The sequence below is a fragment of the Ascaphus truei genome, chromosome 7, assembly GCF_040206685.1.
Source record: "Ascaphus truei isolate aAscTru1 chromosome 7, aAscTru1.hap1, whole genome shotgun sequence".
Classification (NCBI taxonomy): Eukaryota; Metazoa; Chordata; class Amphibia; order Anura; family Ascaphidae; genus Ascaphus; species Ascaphus truei.
In genome coordinates, this window is record NC_134489.1 from 84,407,141 (window position 1) to 84,423,191 (window position 16,051).

Sequence of the window (16,051 nt, forward strand, 5' to 3'; positions counted from 1 at the left end):
TTACGCCTTATGTATAAACCTATAGGGTTCACTGCATGCAATATAGATTGTGTGTTTTTTTTTTTTTTTTCATTTGCTGTAGAATCTTGTGCCTGTAGGACGGAGACAAATGCCCATATTTATGAAGCTGTGCTAGTCCATAAGACACTGGCCTCCAGAAGACACCCTTTGGCCTATTCAAATGAACAATCAATTGGCTATAAGGTGTTTCCCAGTGCCTGAAGGGGCTGCTTAGTATAAATGTCTTAAGGTCACAAGGAGCTGGTATTCAGATCAGGTTCACGCCCGCGTAAAGGAGCAATCAAGCATTTTTTACCTAATTTTTTAATACAGGATTGAAGCAGGGCGTCTCCGAAGCTGAACCCCATTAATCTCGGCTCCGCGGACCCCCTGCTTCAAGAAAGGGGTGCCGGTATCTCTCTGCAGTTTTCTGCAGGTTAAAGGCCCCGGTCACATGGGCCAATAGGAAGCTTCAATCCCCCCCTGCTTCAATCCTGTATAAAAATGGCAAAACCAATACCGGCTTGGATTGCCTTTTTAGTAGACAGTGCCAATATCATCAGATCACTCTTTTTTTATATGTCAATAAGTTTGCTGTTTATTTGAAGGTGTTATGTTGCCTTGGAGCAGTGGTGCGCAAACTGGGGGGGCGAGGCGCTTACAGAGGCCCCCGCGCTCTTCCACAAAGCATTTAAATTAAATGCCGGGCATCATGTGCAAGGCCTCTGTAAGTTCCCTTACCCGTTCTCAAATGACGCCGCGGGGTCACACGTGATGTCAGAATGCCGGAGACAGGGGGGGGGGGGGCGCAAGCTGGACATCTTACAATACATCTGATCCCAAACATGCTATTATAACTATTGGGGTTCTGCAGAATTTTGCAATGTAATTATAGAGTTCTTTAACCAAAGAAAGTTTAAAAAACACTGTCTTAAAGGCAGGTAGCCTGATAAAAAGTTTAATAATACTAAAATTCATTTATATATGATCTGTTAGATGATTGGGTATAAAGGTAAATAATAAAAATCTAAACTAAAAAAAGATGTATATGGTGAAAATATATAAATAATGTTCTTACAAGATGAGAAACCTCAGGGCAGGAACTTTTTCATTTAAGGTCTACAATATAAAGTGTAATATACAGTGCATTATATGTGCAAGGAGACTTTTATACTGGAGCTCATTGTCTCCTATTTTCATTACAGATATGGAGTCTGCAGAGAGGTTAACATCAACCCCGTCTTCAGCAGCTTCTTCCTCCCCGTCAACCGCTTCTGTAACCGCAGTAGTTTCTAAAGGAAGCCTTTCCACTGGAGTTACACCTCTTAGCTCCACAATCACCGCGTGCGGTAAGTTTGCACTGTTACACTGCCGGAATCTGTTGTAACTGAGTTAAAGGGAAGAGTGTTTTTTTTTTTCTTTCTTGCGAGGAATTGACATTAAATGCCAGGCCTTTCCTTTATAACTGTAGCAATCTAGATCAGGGGTAGCCAGGTCCAGTCCTCAAGAGCTACCAACAGGTCAGGTTTTCCACATATCCCTGCTTCAGCACAGGTGGCTCAATCTGAGCCACTGATTGAGCCACCTGTGCTGAAGCAGGGATATATTGAAAACATGATCTGTTAGTAGCTCTTGAGGACGGGACCTGGCTACCCCTGATCAGAGATACCTGCTTATATATCCAAGATGGCATAAAATAATAGGAATACTGTAATTGCTAATGAGAAGGGGAAATCAATAGAAACGGAATATGATACAAGCGCTTTAAATTAAAACGAGCTGTCCATACAATACAAAGGCTGTATGTCAAAATCCATTTTTTAAGTTGGTTTGGCCTACCTGCAGTGTGCTCCGTTTCCATCCCTGCATTACACGTGGCTATAACAGATTATGATCTGATCACCTGGTTTATATTGGGAGAGAACAGTGACATTTGGTGGCAGCTGAGAATTATGGTAGCATTATTTTACCTAATGAGACCCTTTACTCGTACAAGAATGACAAAAATAGTGCAATATCATTTCCATAACCCCAGAAAGCACACCGTAAATAAAAACTATGATATAACAATAATCTATTTCAGTGCAATCCCATAAAACAACTGAAAAAGGGAATCTAATCGAGAATAATATGACGTTTTCCTGAATAAATGTTTTTTTAAGGCACGTTTGAATTGATGAAGCAGTATGACTTTTAAATATACTGGAAGTACTTATTCACTGTAAAAAGCATTGCCTGTCGTACTGAATGGCATCTCAATAAATAATCATACATTAATAGGCTTTTATAATGTACCCAACCTTTTTTTTTGTTGAACAATAAATTCAGACACTTCTACAGTATATTTGATATATTTTGGATACTCTTCCATTTTTAATTCGACATATTACACAAAACAGTTTTTCTAGCAGCAACTCAAGGAATTTTAAACCCTTTTAATGTAGCTTCTGCATGTTTGAAAAACGCTTTTTACACAGAAAAAGATAAATTGAAATATAATGTGAAAAAGCATTCTCTTTCCACATAAACCATCTACCCGCCTCATCATTGTATTTGTTTTAAAACATTATTATCAGTGGCCCTCCCTCCGGAGCTGAACTGATTACCAAGTATAGTTACAATATGGCTGCCAAATCTCGCTGGTCCAACGAGCCAATAGGAATCCATTGCGACTTTCTATTGGACGTGCGTTTTAAATACCCAGCTGAAACGGAAGTAAACTTCAGAGGGACCCACTGTTCCTCTGGGGTGGTTTAAAAAACGAGGGGGAAGGGGATGTTTTGTTTTGTTTTTAACGTAGTGGATCTGGTTGCCGCTAAATTAACCCTTATATCTCCTGGACACACTACTCATACTACATCTGTACTAGTCAGAAAAGAATGTTTGGGGGGGAGAACTGCAGCTTTAATTCCCTTATATCAGGAGAGACAGTCTTGTAATGTCAGCAGTAATTTCTAATATAATAGCCCATCACAAAGGTTCATGTTGGGAAAATTGATATAAAGTTATCCATCTCTCATTTCATTGGAGAGACGTGCATCCATAATGGGGCCTCCACAGAAGATGGCTAATGACCTCCTCTCCTTCCCGTGCCTTTTATTGAACAAACATAGGTTTAGAGAGAATGTTACATCTATTGTAGATGTTAGACAATTGTTATCCAACTTTGTGCCAGGACGGCCTGTAGGCGAGGTCAGACAATAGTCCACACGTGTAGTTTCAGGTTAAAGCAAATGTTAAGTGGTTTTATTTCTCCACAGTAGAAAGAAACATTTGGGCACACTGTCCCTTTAAGACAACACAAAATATAGTTTCAAAATAACATCTACTCCACATTGGGAGAACTTACTCACAATCCAAGCCCTATCTATCAGGCTGGCTGGCTATGTCCAGTTACCAAACCTTTAACAGTCAGGAAAACAATAGTAACAGTTGTTACTGTGTTTGTGAATCCATCTGCCTAGCAGCTTGTCTAGGATAGCTCTGTATATGAGGCAGCCACTTACTTACAAGCAATGGCTTTCTTCTTTCTCATCATGCTGGTTGTTAGGTGTGTCTGCTTCCTCCTCCATTACCCAACCATTCCTCCTGGGTTAACCCTCTAAGTGCTGGATGAAGGACTCAAGACGTATGTCTCCCATGCATAACTATTAGTAGCTGACTTCAACCTGTCACAAACTTCAAAATTCTTCCGCTACCATCTTGAATGAAAACTTCACATACAATGTAACCATATAACAGTGTGCTTATATAAATCTGCAGTCCCTCCAAGCACTAAAGTAAACTTATGACGGTGATGTGTTTAAAGGTAAGGGCCCGTTCAATCGGGTGTCTTCTGGTGCTCGTCTTTACCTGGTGGTAGCACCGTTTAGTCTATATGCGTTTGGGAGCTTTTTCACACTTCTTTTTTTAGTTGTGTGATGTCACTGTGTTGATCAGAACATGCTGACCCCTTCCTAGGGAAAGGGCCATATTCCTAAGCGGTGCTATGCCAGAGGACACCACCTGCTTTGTTTGCTGGCAGGGAGGAGGCGTGGATAAGGCCTCGGCCATGTTTCCTGTTTGCGTGCTGATGCGCGCTGAGGCTCAGGGAAAGCGGGTGCTTTCCCTGGCCTTGCGGTTGCTTGCCCTGCGTGCCGTCAGGGGGCGGGCCAGTTACGTCACGGAGCTGGTTCGCCCTCATTGGGCGAACCGCTCACATGACCGGCCCTGCGCTCCGGCAAGCGCTTGATTTTTAAAATTACCTAAGACCTACGCTTCTGCGCGCTTGCGGAAGCGTTGGCGAGCCCCTACTAAAGCCGCTCTAATTGCGGCTGTAGGGGCTCAGTGGCAAGCATGAGCGCGCGTCAGCACGCTTCAGCGAGCAAGCAGGTAACATGGCCGAGGCCTTATGATGATAATCTCATCATAAAGGGGGAGGGAACTTGGAAGACAAATGCATTGTCAGACTGGTTTCATTGTTGCTGCTAAAAAGGAAAACGTCATGTTTAGGTAAATGTAAAATGTGGAAATGTCCCCAGGGAGAGGATTATAGCAGTTTAACCCTTTCATTAGCAGAGGCCACTCAGGCCTTGACATTGTTAAGGAAGTATAGGGATTCTTATGTTTTATGAATTGAGCATGGCCACCCCTTAAAGCTGCAGTTTAAGCTCCCGTTGTTTTTTTTTTTTATTGTTTTTTTTTTAACTTCAATAGTTTCATGTGGGCAATCTCTACTTACCTAAAGAACTGCATAGCTGCCGGTCAATTCGTTCTCCGTGTATTGATCGGCGAAGTTTGGCGACATCTTTAAATATGGGGAATGTATTTCCTCTGTTTCTGTCACTCAGTGGAAGCTCATGAATATTCATGAGCACTCCTGCACTGACATGTGCAAGAGGGAGGGCAGGGCTCACTCACAAAGGGGTGTGCCAGGGCTTGTAACAGGACATGAAGGGGCAGTGCCTTAGTAAGTGGTTGTTAAAATAGAATACAAGAAAATTGGTCTTTCAAAGTTGTTTTTTTTAAAACAGAAAATGCTAAAAGTATTTTTTCTTACTACAGAACTGATTTATTTAAAAAAAAACACACATGCAGGATATTGCTTGAACTGCAGCTTTAATAGCAGACGGACATTGATTATCTGGTAAGGACAGTGAGAAAGTCACTAACAGAGTAAAAACTCAGCCCTCAGTTCTTCTTGCTCATTTTAGCACCACAGAAGACCACTCTTAGAATAGATTTGGGGTGGCCAACTCCAGTCCTCAAGGGCCACCAACAAGTCAAGCTTTCAGGATATCCCTGCTTCAGCACAGGTGGCTCAGTCAGTATGACTGAGCCACTGGTTTGAGCCACCTGTGTTGAAGCAGGGATATACTTAAAACCTGACCTGTTGGTGGCCCTTGAGGACTGGAGTTGGCCGCCCCTGGAATAGATACGACATTATGTATTTTGCCTAAAAAGCGGTACTGAGAATATTCATTGTGTTTTCAAATGTGAGCTTGGTAGGAAGAGATCCCCATTTTGGGACAGAAAGATGTGGCTGCTGTTGGTCTTGTCATCAGCTTAACATGAGATAAGAAATTATTTATCACTTTGGTGGTCACAGAACTTGTTCAAGGTATAGAGTCCAGCAGCATTGAATCGCAAAATCAACAGCTGCCCTCATTGACACCTGGGTACTTGAATATAAAAATAAATACATAGTGTGTGAGTGGTGGTTAAATTTACCATTTACTTTATTATTGGATTATTTCTTTGATTTTAGCAATGGGGCACCTCTGTTTACAATATTTTAAACGAAACGCAGAATCTTCCCCATATAAGTTTTGTTCTTTTACTTTCTCCCGACATATACATTTTGTGTTACAATACACAGAAGATTTCAAATTTGCTGACAATAATTGCTATATTTGCTTTTAGAAGGCGTCTCTCATGTTACTCTTGGATATAATTAATATATGTATCTGATTATATATCATTTTTTATTTTTTCCTATCTCTCCGTGCGCTGCTTGTTTGAATATAGAAATGCCTGAGCAGTGTAGTGACATTTCAGGAGGGAATAAGTCTCATCAACACTACAGGAAAAACAGTATTTAAAATGTCAGCTTTCTGCTGGAACATTAATCATGAGCTTAATATACCTATTGAGAACTAAACTCTGCCCACAGGAATGTGTTACATCAGGGATTGCAAAATATTTCAACAGTTGCATTGAAATAAAGGCGTTTTTCGAACCTTCGGAAAGCAGGCCATGGTGGTTCTACATTAACCAGTTCCCTGGAAGTTTTTCTCCTTTGAAACCTGGTTTGCATAATCCCTTATAGGGCCCTAATGACGTACCCGGTATGGCATGGGCCCTGGCACCCCATGACGTACCAGATAAGCCACGGGCACTTGTGTTTTAAGGGCAGATCAGGCTGACCGCGCTGACAGAGCAGCCAGGACAGTCGAGACGGAAGGGGAGCTGCTTCCACTTGTGGCATTCGGAGGCCTGCTCGCATCGGGCTCTCTGCAGTGCTGGAGGATGGGTGGCAATCTGGTGCCGCCAGACCCCTGGCATTGTAAAGGTTATGGGCCTCTAAATCCTGAACAGGTAGTCCTCGCTATCCAACGTTTCACTTTACAACAAATGGCATATCCAACGCAAACCTATGGGAGTTTTGTCGACGCCGGAATGCGTTATCCAACACCTAAATGTGTTATCCAACGCTCACTGCCACTGATTAACATGGGGATCACTTTACAACGGATTCCGTTGGATAACCGAGGACTGCCTGTATTTTTCTTTAATCAGCACTTTTCATTGGCCAGTCCTGAAGAAGCATCTCTCCAGAAGTGGCTGCAGGGGGGGAAGAAATTCTAGTGAATAATGTATATTTGTTGTAGGTTGTAATTCGTTTTAAGAAGGTAGTTATTTATATATCTAATGTTGTCAACAGATCCGGCAAAACATGAATTTGAAGGACGATAAGACCCACTTGGCCTTCCCGGTCTACCCATTCATTTTCTAATTTCTTGCAAAATCTCAAGCCCTGTTTGATCTTTGGCTTTCTTTCATATTTAGATCGCTCCAAGTCCGCCCCAAGCATTGTAATTCCCTTACTGTGTTAAATCTCTACTACCTCTGTTGGGAGACAAATCCATGAATCCAGCACTCTTTCTGTGTGAAGAAGTACTTCATCACATTACCCCTGAGCCTCCAGCATCAGGGCGTGACCTCTTGTTTCTCTCTACAGTGTACAAGAGAAGTGTGAGGTTCCAGAACCTCTGTATTACATCTAACTCGGACTTGCCTTATTAACATATATTGCAACCTGTAATCCGTACGTTCCCATAACTAATATCACTGCTTTGCACAGGTGAATACTTTCTCCAACAAACGTGGCCTCAGCAATATCTGACATTGGGCTTATAAAGGATTTTACATTAAATATTCAGGTCTGTTTAACGTGCTTTATAGTTGAGACACTGTTATTTTTGTAAGTGTTTCCTCAGTAAAGATGTACTTTACAGCTTTGCAAAATGAGGTCTGAAAGCCTGACTGTGAAAAGCACTTTAACAAATATCTCTTAATACACAGTGGCTTCTGCCCTCCTTACAGATTAGTTAGGGACTTGTACTGTACCTTAAGGAGTAAAGAATGCAGCAGAAGCTCCGAAGCTGCAATGAACAAGACAGGGTTACATGTATAGAGTCATCACAAGACCCCTAATAATGTACGTCCGTATCTCTGCACAGCCAAAAACTACTAGTGCAGGGGTGGCCACAAGGGCCACCAACAGGTCCGGTTTTAAGTATATCCCTGCTTCAGCACAGGTGGCTCAGTCAAAGCAGGAATATCCTTAAACCAAGCCGGCTAATTTTGTTAAAAAAACAGCACAAAAAGAGGTTTGGTACTGCATACACACCGCACAAGAGTAAAGGTACTCCAATTTAACCGGCATATAAATACGGAGTACTACTTGCTGGCGGTGCTCCAGGAAAAGTAATAATGTATAATATATAAATATATATATATATATATATATATATATATATATATATATATATATATATATATATATATATATATAGTGTTCGACAAACCTATACATTTGCACGCCCCGGGCGAGTGGATTTAACATCGTGGCGAGCTCCTATTGGCCCAAGCAGCACACGTGTGGTACTAGGCGGCGAGTAGATTTTTTGGTGATTTGTCGACCACTGTGTATGTATATATATATATATATATATATATATATATATATATATATATATATATATATATATATATATATATATATATATATATATATAATATATACAATGAGGGTCTGCGCTTGTGTGTGGAAAACCAGAAATATAGGATATATAAAATTGAATTAACTGATAAAAATCATAAATAGATAAACAAATTATTAATAAATCAATATAATGAATACTACTATAATAAATCCTAAATAGTGAAATCAATTCATATACCAAAAGTGCACTGTGAATGTCTGATATAAAAAAAGCTAAAACATACAATTATACAAAAAAATATGTGTGGTGCTGTGAACTTTGCCTTAATCTGCTAATTGCAGATAGTCCTCTAGAGTCCAACAAATAGGTCCAATAATTGGGGAGTGACAGAAGCACTATTAGGATCAACCGGCAGCTTCTTAAAAGGGCACAACGACCTCCCTCTCCACCTGCATAGAAAAATATAAGAAAAAAAAGCGCCAAATCCTAGTGCATTACTGTGCAAAAATCGATATATTTAATTCCCAAAAATCTCAATAAAAATGAACTCACAAACATAAAACAATTAAAAGCATTGTATGAGTAATACTCATGCTCCTAGGACCAGGAAACGCTGCTTTGCTGTTGAAGTCCCTCCGTGGCTCCACTGGAACAGATAGCTGCCTCCGTTGTTCACTGCCTGCAGGAACTGACGAATCAGGCACTCCACGATGGTCTCTCCCCCGGTGCACACCAACCAGTTCACTGGTTGGTGTGCACCGGGGGAGAGACCATCGTGGAGTGCCTGATTCGTCAGTTCCTGCAGGCAGTGAACAACGGAGGCAGCTATCTGTTCCAGTGGAGCCACGGAGGGACTTCAACAGCAAAGCAGCGTTTCCTGGTCCTAGGAGCATGAGTATTACTCATACAATGCTTTTAATTGTTTTATGTTTGTGAGTTCATTTTTATTGAGATTTTTGGGAATTAAATATATCGATTTTTGCACAGTAATGCACTAGGATTTGGCGCTTTTTTTTCTTATATTTTTATATATATATATATATATACAGGCACCCCCCGCTTTAAGTACACTCACTTTAAGTACACTCGCGAGTAAGTACATATCGCCCAATAGGCAAATGGCAGCTCACGCATGCGCCTGTCATCACGTCCTGAACAGCAATACCGTCTCCCTACCTGTACCGAAGCTATGCGCAAGCGGGGAGACTATAGAGACTGTTACAAATGCGTTATTTACATCAGTTATTGCACGTATATGACGATTGCAGTGCAGTACATGCATCGATAAGTGGGAAAAGGTAGTGCTTCACTTTAAGTACATTTTCGCTTTACATACATGCTCCGGTCCCATTGCGTATGTTAATGCGGGGTATGCCTGTATTAGCACACACAAACCCAGCAAGCTCAAACGCGAGTGCCACTGGACTGTGGCAAGTGAATATAACAAACGACAAGGGGTGCCCAGTGCTACATCCAAATGACAAAACATACATGGTAATAATTGCAAGAAATAATGCTTCAGTACTAATAATATAATATAATATTTTATTATTATTAGTATTAGCATTATTATTAGTACTGAAGCATTATTTCTTGCAATTATTACCATGTATGTTTTGTCATTTGGATGTAGCACTGGGCACCCCCTGTCGTTTGTTTTTTTTTTTATATATATATCATGTCATTCCCCAGAATCCCTTGCTGCAGTGGAAGTGCTGTGTGCTGGGTGATAATGGTGAAAGGTGGGGTTGCAGACCTGCCTAAGACATGCAGATGAGCATACAGTTGTATTTACATTTGCATATTTGCTTTGCTGTGGAGGGTTTTTGTCACTTTTTTTACTCACCATAACTTAACTCAGTATGGTAAACCCCATCCTTTAGCTTCTCTGCATACCCAGTTTACCAACCCCACACTGATGAGACCCATAAAGGTCAAAACAGCTGTCTGTCTCGGCATTTTGGCTAAGATCAAGTGTAGGGTCTGTCCTGTGAAGGATGGCCCTAGTTGCATCACTTGGTCTGATCATGGCCTGAGAAGGCGGATATGTAGCCCGGGCTATTTTATCACGGCACCCCAGGAGTGGTTAACCTGGTGGAGTCATTTGCTGCTACACTGCACAGCACTTGACACTTGCACGGATAATTTGCACACCCCTACATTTTTCTGCACTGGCACCCCTTATTGCCTTCCGCTGAGGGGTTCGCCACTATTTTTTTTACCCGCCAGGCTTCCGGGTCTGGCGTGCACTTGTGCACACTTATTTTTGTTGTTTCGTTTGAGCACCTCCTGCACTGCATCACACAGCGCACTGGAGCACTCGCACCATCAATTTGTTTTCCTTTTTTTTTTTGGGTTATCAGTCACCTAATTTTCTTTGGAGAATGCAAGACTGTGTGCTGGTCGGTGGTCGCCATTCCTCGGGAGAAGATTGCGGTGGGCGAGTAGGCGTCAGCCGAAAGCCCTAAAGACTTGGACCCTCCTGCGGCGTCTGCTGCACTAGGAGGGAACAGGATGGACGTCGGATTCTTCGGATGACGACGTCGGTGTAACATCAGAATTTTCCTGGCCCTCGTGGCTGAAGAGGACTGACTATGTCATGGACTTGCAGCTCTCCGGAGCCTATAGTCACAAGTGGAGCGCACCTGATCTCACAGTGTGGATCACGAGCACGGTTTTTGAGGTGGAATCACTTTTTCACCACCCGGGCTAAAAAAAAAAAAAAAAAAAAAAAAGCTGTCTGTGGGTGGGTTTTCTGGGTATGCACCTTAACCCTGGCTGTGCTCAAAGCTGTGACCATGCAGCAAGCTTAAGCCTATAGGGAACCATGTCATTCCCCAGAATCCCTTGCTGCAGTGGAAGTGCTGTGTGCTGGGTGATAATGGTGAAAGGCGGGGTTGCAGACCTGCCTAAGACATGCAGATGAGCATACAGTTATACACACATACACAGTGTTCGACAAATCACCCAAAAATCTACTCGCCCAACCAAAAAATCTACTTGCCACCTAGTCCCGCCCACCAACCCCGTGCCTAGTCCCGCCCCCGCCCCTAGTCCCGCCCCCAACCCCGCTTTAAAATAAAATATATAAATAAAATACATTTAATAAATTCCTAGTCAGAACAACATTCGTTTTTGACAAATGTATTTATTACATTATACTACAATTGGTCCTTGTTACGTGTGTGTGTGTGTGTGTGTGTGTGTGAGTGTGTAAGTGTGTAAATGTCGGATCTAGAAATAAAAGCCACAGGTGAATGACTAGTTTTCTGAACCCCTTAACCAGTGTCTGGACGTCCCCGCTTCACAATATCTAAAGCAGCAATCCCGCCTGGGATCTTACCTGATCCGCAGTCCCTCAATATCCAGGTACCTCATTCCCACAATGTTATAAGTTGGAGGGGAGGTGTTCCCTACCTGTCTTCTGGGTTAGGGGGGATTCCGATGTCTTCCGTGTGAAGCTTGAGTCAGATCTGGAAGAAAGCAGTATAAGTTATTTTGGTGTAGTATAGAACAGTTAAGATATATAGGGTAAATAAGATATCCAGATAGAGGGGGGAGAGAGAGAGAGGGGAGAGAGAGAGAGGGGAAAGAGAGAGGGGAGGGAGAGAGAAAGAGGGGAGGGAGAGAGAAAGAGGGGAGGGAGAGAGAAAGAGGGGAGGGAGAGAGAAAGAGGGGAGGGAGAGAGAGGGGGGAGAGAGAGGGGAGAGAGATAAAGACAGAGGGGGGGGGAGAGAAAAAGAGACAGGGGGAGAGAGAAAAAGAGACATAGGGGGTAGAGAGAAAAAGAGACAGACAGAGAGGGAGAGAGAGAAAGAGAGAGGGGAGTGAAAGAGAGAGGGGAGAGAGAGACCAGAGACGGGGAGACCAGAGAGAGGGGAGACGGGGGAGACCAGAGAGAGAGGGGAGACGGGGGAGACCAGAGAGAGGGGAGACGGGGGAGACCAGAGAGAGGGGAGACGGGGGAGACCAGAGAGGGGGGAGACCAGAGAGGAGGGAGACCAGAGAGAGGGGAGACGGGGTGACTGACTGACCAGGGCAGGGGTGACTGACTGACCGGGGCAGGGGTGACTGACTGACCGGGGCAGGGGTGACTGACTGACCGGGGCAGGGGTGGGTGACTGGGGCAGGGGGGGTGACTCTGGTGTCACACACATACTCCCATACACACATACACATTCTCCCATATATATACACACAAACACACAAACACACACACACACACACTCCCATATTTACACACACACACACATACACACACACACCCATATATACACACACACACTCACTCTCTCTCTACACACCTTTTGGAAAGGCCGCGACCAGCACCACCACGCTCAAACCCCCGCCCCCCCCCCCCCAATCTCCTGCTCCGCAGGGACCTGAGGGGACATCCCCGCTCCCATCTCCCGCCGCGATCTCTGACGCGGGACCGGGGGGAAGCAGGGGGGAAGCAGGGACATGAGGGGGCATCCCCCGCTCCCATCACCCGCCGCGCTCTCTGACGCGGGACCGGGGGGAAGCAGGGACATGAGGGGGCATCCCCGCTACCATCTCCATAACTGCGGGCAGCAGGAGCGCCGGGGAGGGGAGGGAGGTGGGGGAAGGCACAGATAATACTTACTGTGTCCTCCATGGGAAAAGAATGGCTGCTCGTTGGGGGCTGGCTCATATAGAGCGTGGCCGCGCGCCCACAAAGCCTGGGAGCGCGCGCCAATCAGCTGTCAGATAGGGGAAGTTTTTTTTTTTTTTTTCAGCCAGTGCGAGCAGGGAAATTTCAGCGCGAGCAGGGAAAATTTAAAAAAGCAAACACGTGTGCTGCTTGGGCCAATATTTACTCGCCCGGGGGTTAAATCCTCTCGCCCCGGGCGTGTAAATGTATATGATTGTCGAACACTGTATGTATATGTATATATATATATATATATATATATATATATATATATATATATACTTCCACTCCAGCAAGGGATTCTGGGAAATGACATGCAAATGAGCACACAGTAATATGATATGTATCGAGTCGCAGTTAATGAAATGATCAAAGTTATGATTGGTTCCTTTATGAGTACATGTAAAACACTACATTTTTTACCCATGTAAATCTAATTTGCACATTTTACATATTAAGGCATTTATAAAAGCCTTTAGTGTCTAAAACCATAGAAGTGGAAGCTTTTTGATATGCCGGCTTTAGACAACTGGGTGCTAATTTAGATTAAGGAGATATGGTTGAAGGTTTGTATCCTTTAAAACCAAATGCCAATGCTTGTTGACTTTTTTAAATTTCTGTAGCTAAGGGATTACATTTTGTAATAAAAGGAGTGTTTTTATTTTATCGATATCACTAGTGGTTGTGACTTTATTAGAATTGTATGTCAGAAGGTCTTTTCTAGCTATGTTTTGGACAAATATCATATACCTTGTTCAGTGCCCCTGCAATAAGCAGTATATAGGACGCACTACAAGGAATGGATACACACTGTCAAAATGCTTGTTCCTCTAGGTCTTAATGTGGACATAGATTTGGGTGCATTTCTCTCTTAGGCCTCGGGCCGCGCTGAGCCGTGCTCCTGCTCTGCCTCGCCTGCTCAAGCTGGTGCTTTTTTGCGTCCTGGCAGGCGAGGCAGTGAGCGCGCTTTGGAGGCGTGACGGGAGGCGGGGCTAGTCCCTCGCTCCCATTGGATGTTTGCGGTCACGTGACCGCTCCCCTCCGCTCTGAAAATTAAACCAGGCTGTCGCCTGCAATTTGCTGAGCCTCCGCACGCATGCGGAAGCATGCGGAAGCATCATCTAAAGCCGCGCTGATTACAGATGAAGGGGGTAAGTTCATCTGCTCAGCACGGCTCTGCCCGGTCTGTTCTACCATGTCCCAGGCCTTAGTGTTCACAGTATATCTGCCCATTTGATTTTCTTTTTTGATCCTCTCATTAATTTACACTTCATTACATTTGTATATTGATTATATATATCCAATTTTTTGCTGTCTTCTATTATGTTGTTATTTTTTAATTGTATTAATTATTTTTTTATAATAATATTGGTTCATTTATTAAAATGTTTATTTAATATCATTGATTGTATGTAATACATGGGTTCTTAATCTCATATTGTCTGCCCCTGTCACCTGCATCAAGCTCTCATTTGGTTGATATAAGTGGTTCAGATTGTGACCAATCATAGGCTCCATGTGAATGGATATTCCAGGCAAAAGGTGACACATTGTGTGCTCATTTGCATGTCATTTCCCAGAATCTCTTGCTGCAGTGGGGGATCACTGTATGCTAGGTGATAACGGTTGAAAGGCAGGGTTCCACCTACATAAGAGCTTAATACAGGTGTGACTACATATCCCTTGACAAAGTCTTTTAAGACGAAACGCATAGGGCTACGGTAGTCCTGTTACTGAATTTGATCAGCCTACTCTTGCTGCATGCCTTATTCAAGGCAATTGGGACTATATACCGCATTCCTCTTGCTGACCAAACTGCGTCATCGCACAACCATCGCTAGACTTGGAGATCGAGGAGGAGGGGGTCTGGAGCACAAGCGTCGGAGAGTAGACGGCGTCTTCTGTGGACCGTGCAACAGATCCTGGCGGCTATCGTTTCCATTATTGCAGCTAAATACTAGGATTTTATCCTGAAATGCCCATTTTTATCTGCCACATCGTTCTATCCAGTTCCAGATTCCACTTATTGGACTTTCATTGTACCATATCCCCACAGGTGTTTTTTATTTTAAACATTTGTTTGCGCCCTTTGTTTTTTCTGTATGTGTGTGTATATATATATATGTAAGGGTAAGTGGCGGTGCTATGGGAAAAATAATACGAAAACACAAAAAGACAAAGAAATCCCAAAACAAGCACTCTGATCATTAATATAAATGATAACAAAAGAGATTTATTAATGTTTAATAAATCTCTTTTGTTATTTATATTTATGATCAGAGTGCTTGTTTTGGGATTTCTTTGTATGTGTGTATGTGTGTATGTATGTATGTATGTATGTATATATATATATATATATATATTATATATATAATTTTGTATAGTTACCAGAGTAGCCAGAACTGGTCTGGTGACAGGGAGACAGCACACAGTGGTATAGAAAAAACTGTATTAAAGATAACGCAGGACACCAAAACCAACGTTTCGGTCCTCAACAGGAACCTTCCTCAGGGTAGTGCACTATATATATATAATACCACTGTGTGCTGTCTCACTATCACCGGACCAGTTCTGGTTACTCTGGTAACTATACAAGTATATTATCTGCTTTATGGGACACGCATCAGAATTTTGAGAAGGCTAGTGTGCAACACTGTTATGCTATGGACTAAAAAAAAACCGACGCCTTGAACTGCAGCTTTAAGGGCTTAAAGAAACCGGAGCAGTGATGGCTTCTTTAAGTCTATTGTAGCCATTCATATTGTCACAGGAAAACTAACTTTGTTAGCATTTTATCTGTTTAAATATTTTTTATCTTTATTACTATTCAGAGAAATAGGTTAGCAACCTATGCAGAACGTCGTCTTTTTACTGTCATGTGCAAGTGATCACTCACGTCAGCAGAATCCCTTAATGGAAATAGCCATTTATACAAGTTCTCACTGCACAGGAAACACTTTATACATTAATTTGATGTTGCCGAGGAAACCGGTATCAATTGTTTTATTTTTTGATTGCACAAATCTAGATACCAAGTGTACAAGCCGTGAGTATATGCAATGTCAGTTCCAGTGTTACACACACAATTGTCCGCTTAATTAACAGCTGTACAACAATTATAATATCTATCCATTTGTAACATTGTTTCATTTTTACACAAGATGTTAAGAAC

The 16,051-nt window shown here is 42.7% G+C and overlaps 1 protein-coding gene across 26 annotated transcripts in view; it reads left to right on the plus strand.

Annotated features, from left to right (window-relative positions):
* The window catches only part of BAZ2B (bromodomain adjacent to zinc finger domain 2B), a 167,532-nt gene that overhangs the window by 81,581 nt on the left and 69,900 nt on the right, over positions 1 to 16,051 (plus strand). For all 26 annotated transcript variants that reach the window (XM_075609279.1, XM_075609286.1, XM_075609278.1 and 23 more), the window contains one exon: positions 1,206 to 1,349. In XM_075609279.1, the coding sequence (XP_075465394.1) occupies positions 1,208 to 1,349 (142 nt within the window). In that variant the 5' untranslated portion in view covers positions 1,206 to 1,207. The remainder of the gene's footprint in view (positions 1 to 1,205; positions 1,350 to 16,051) is intronic.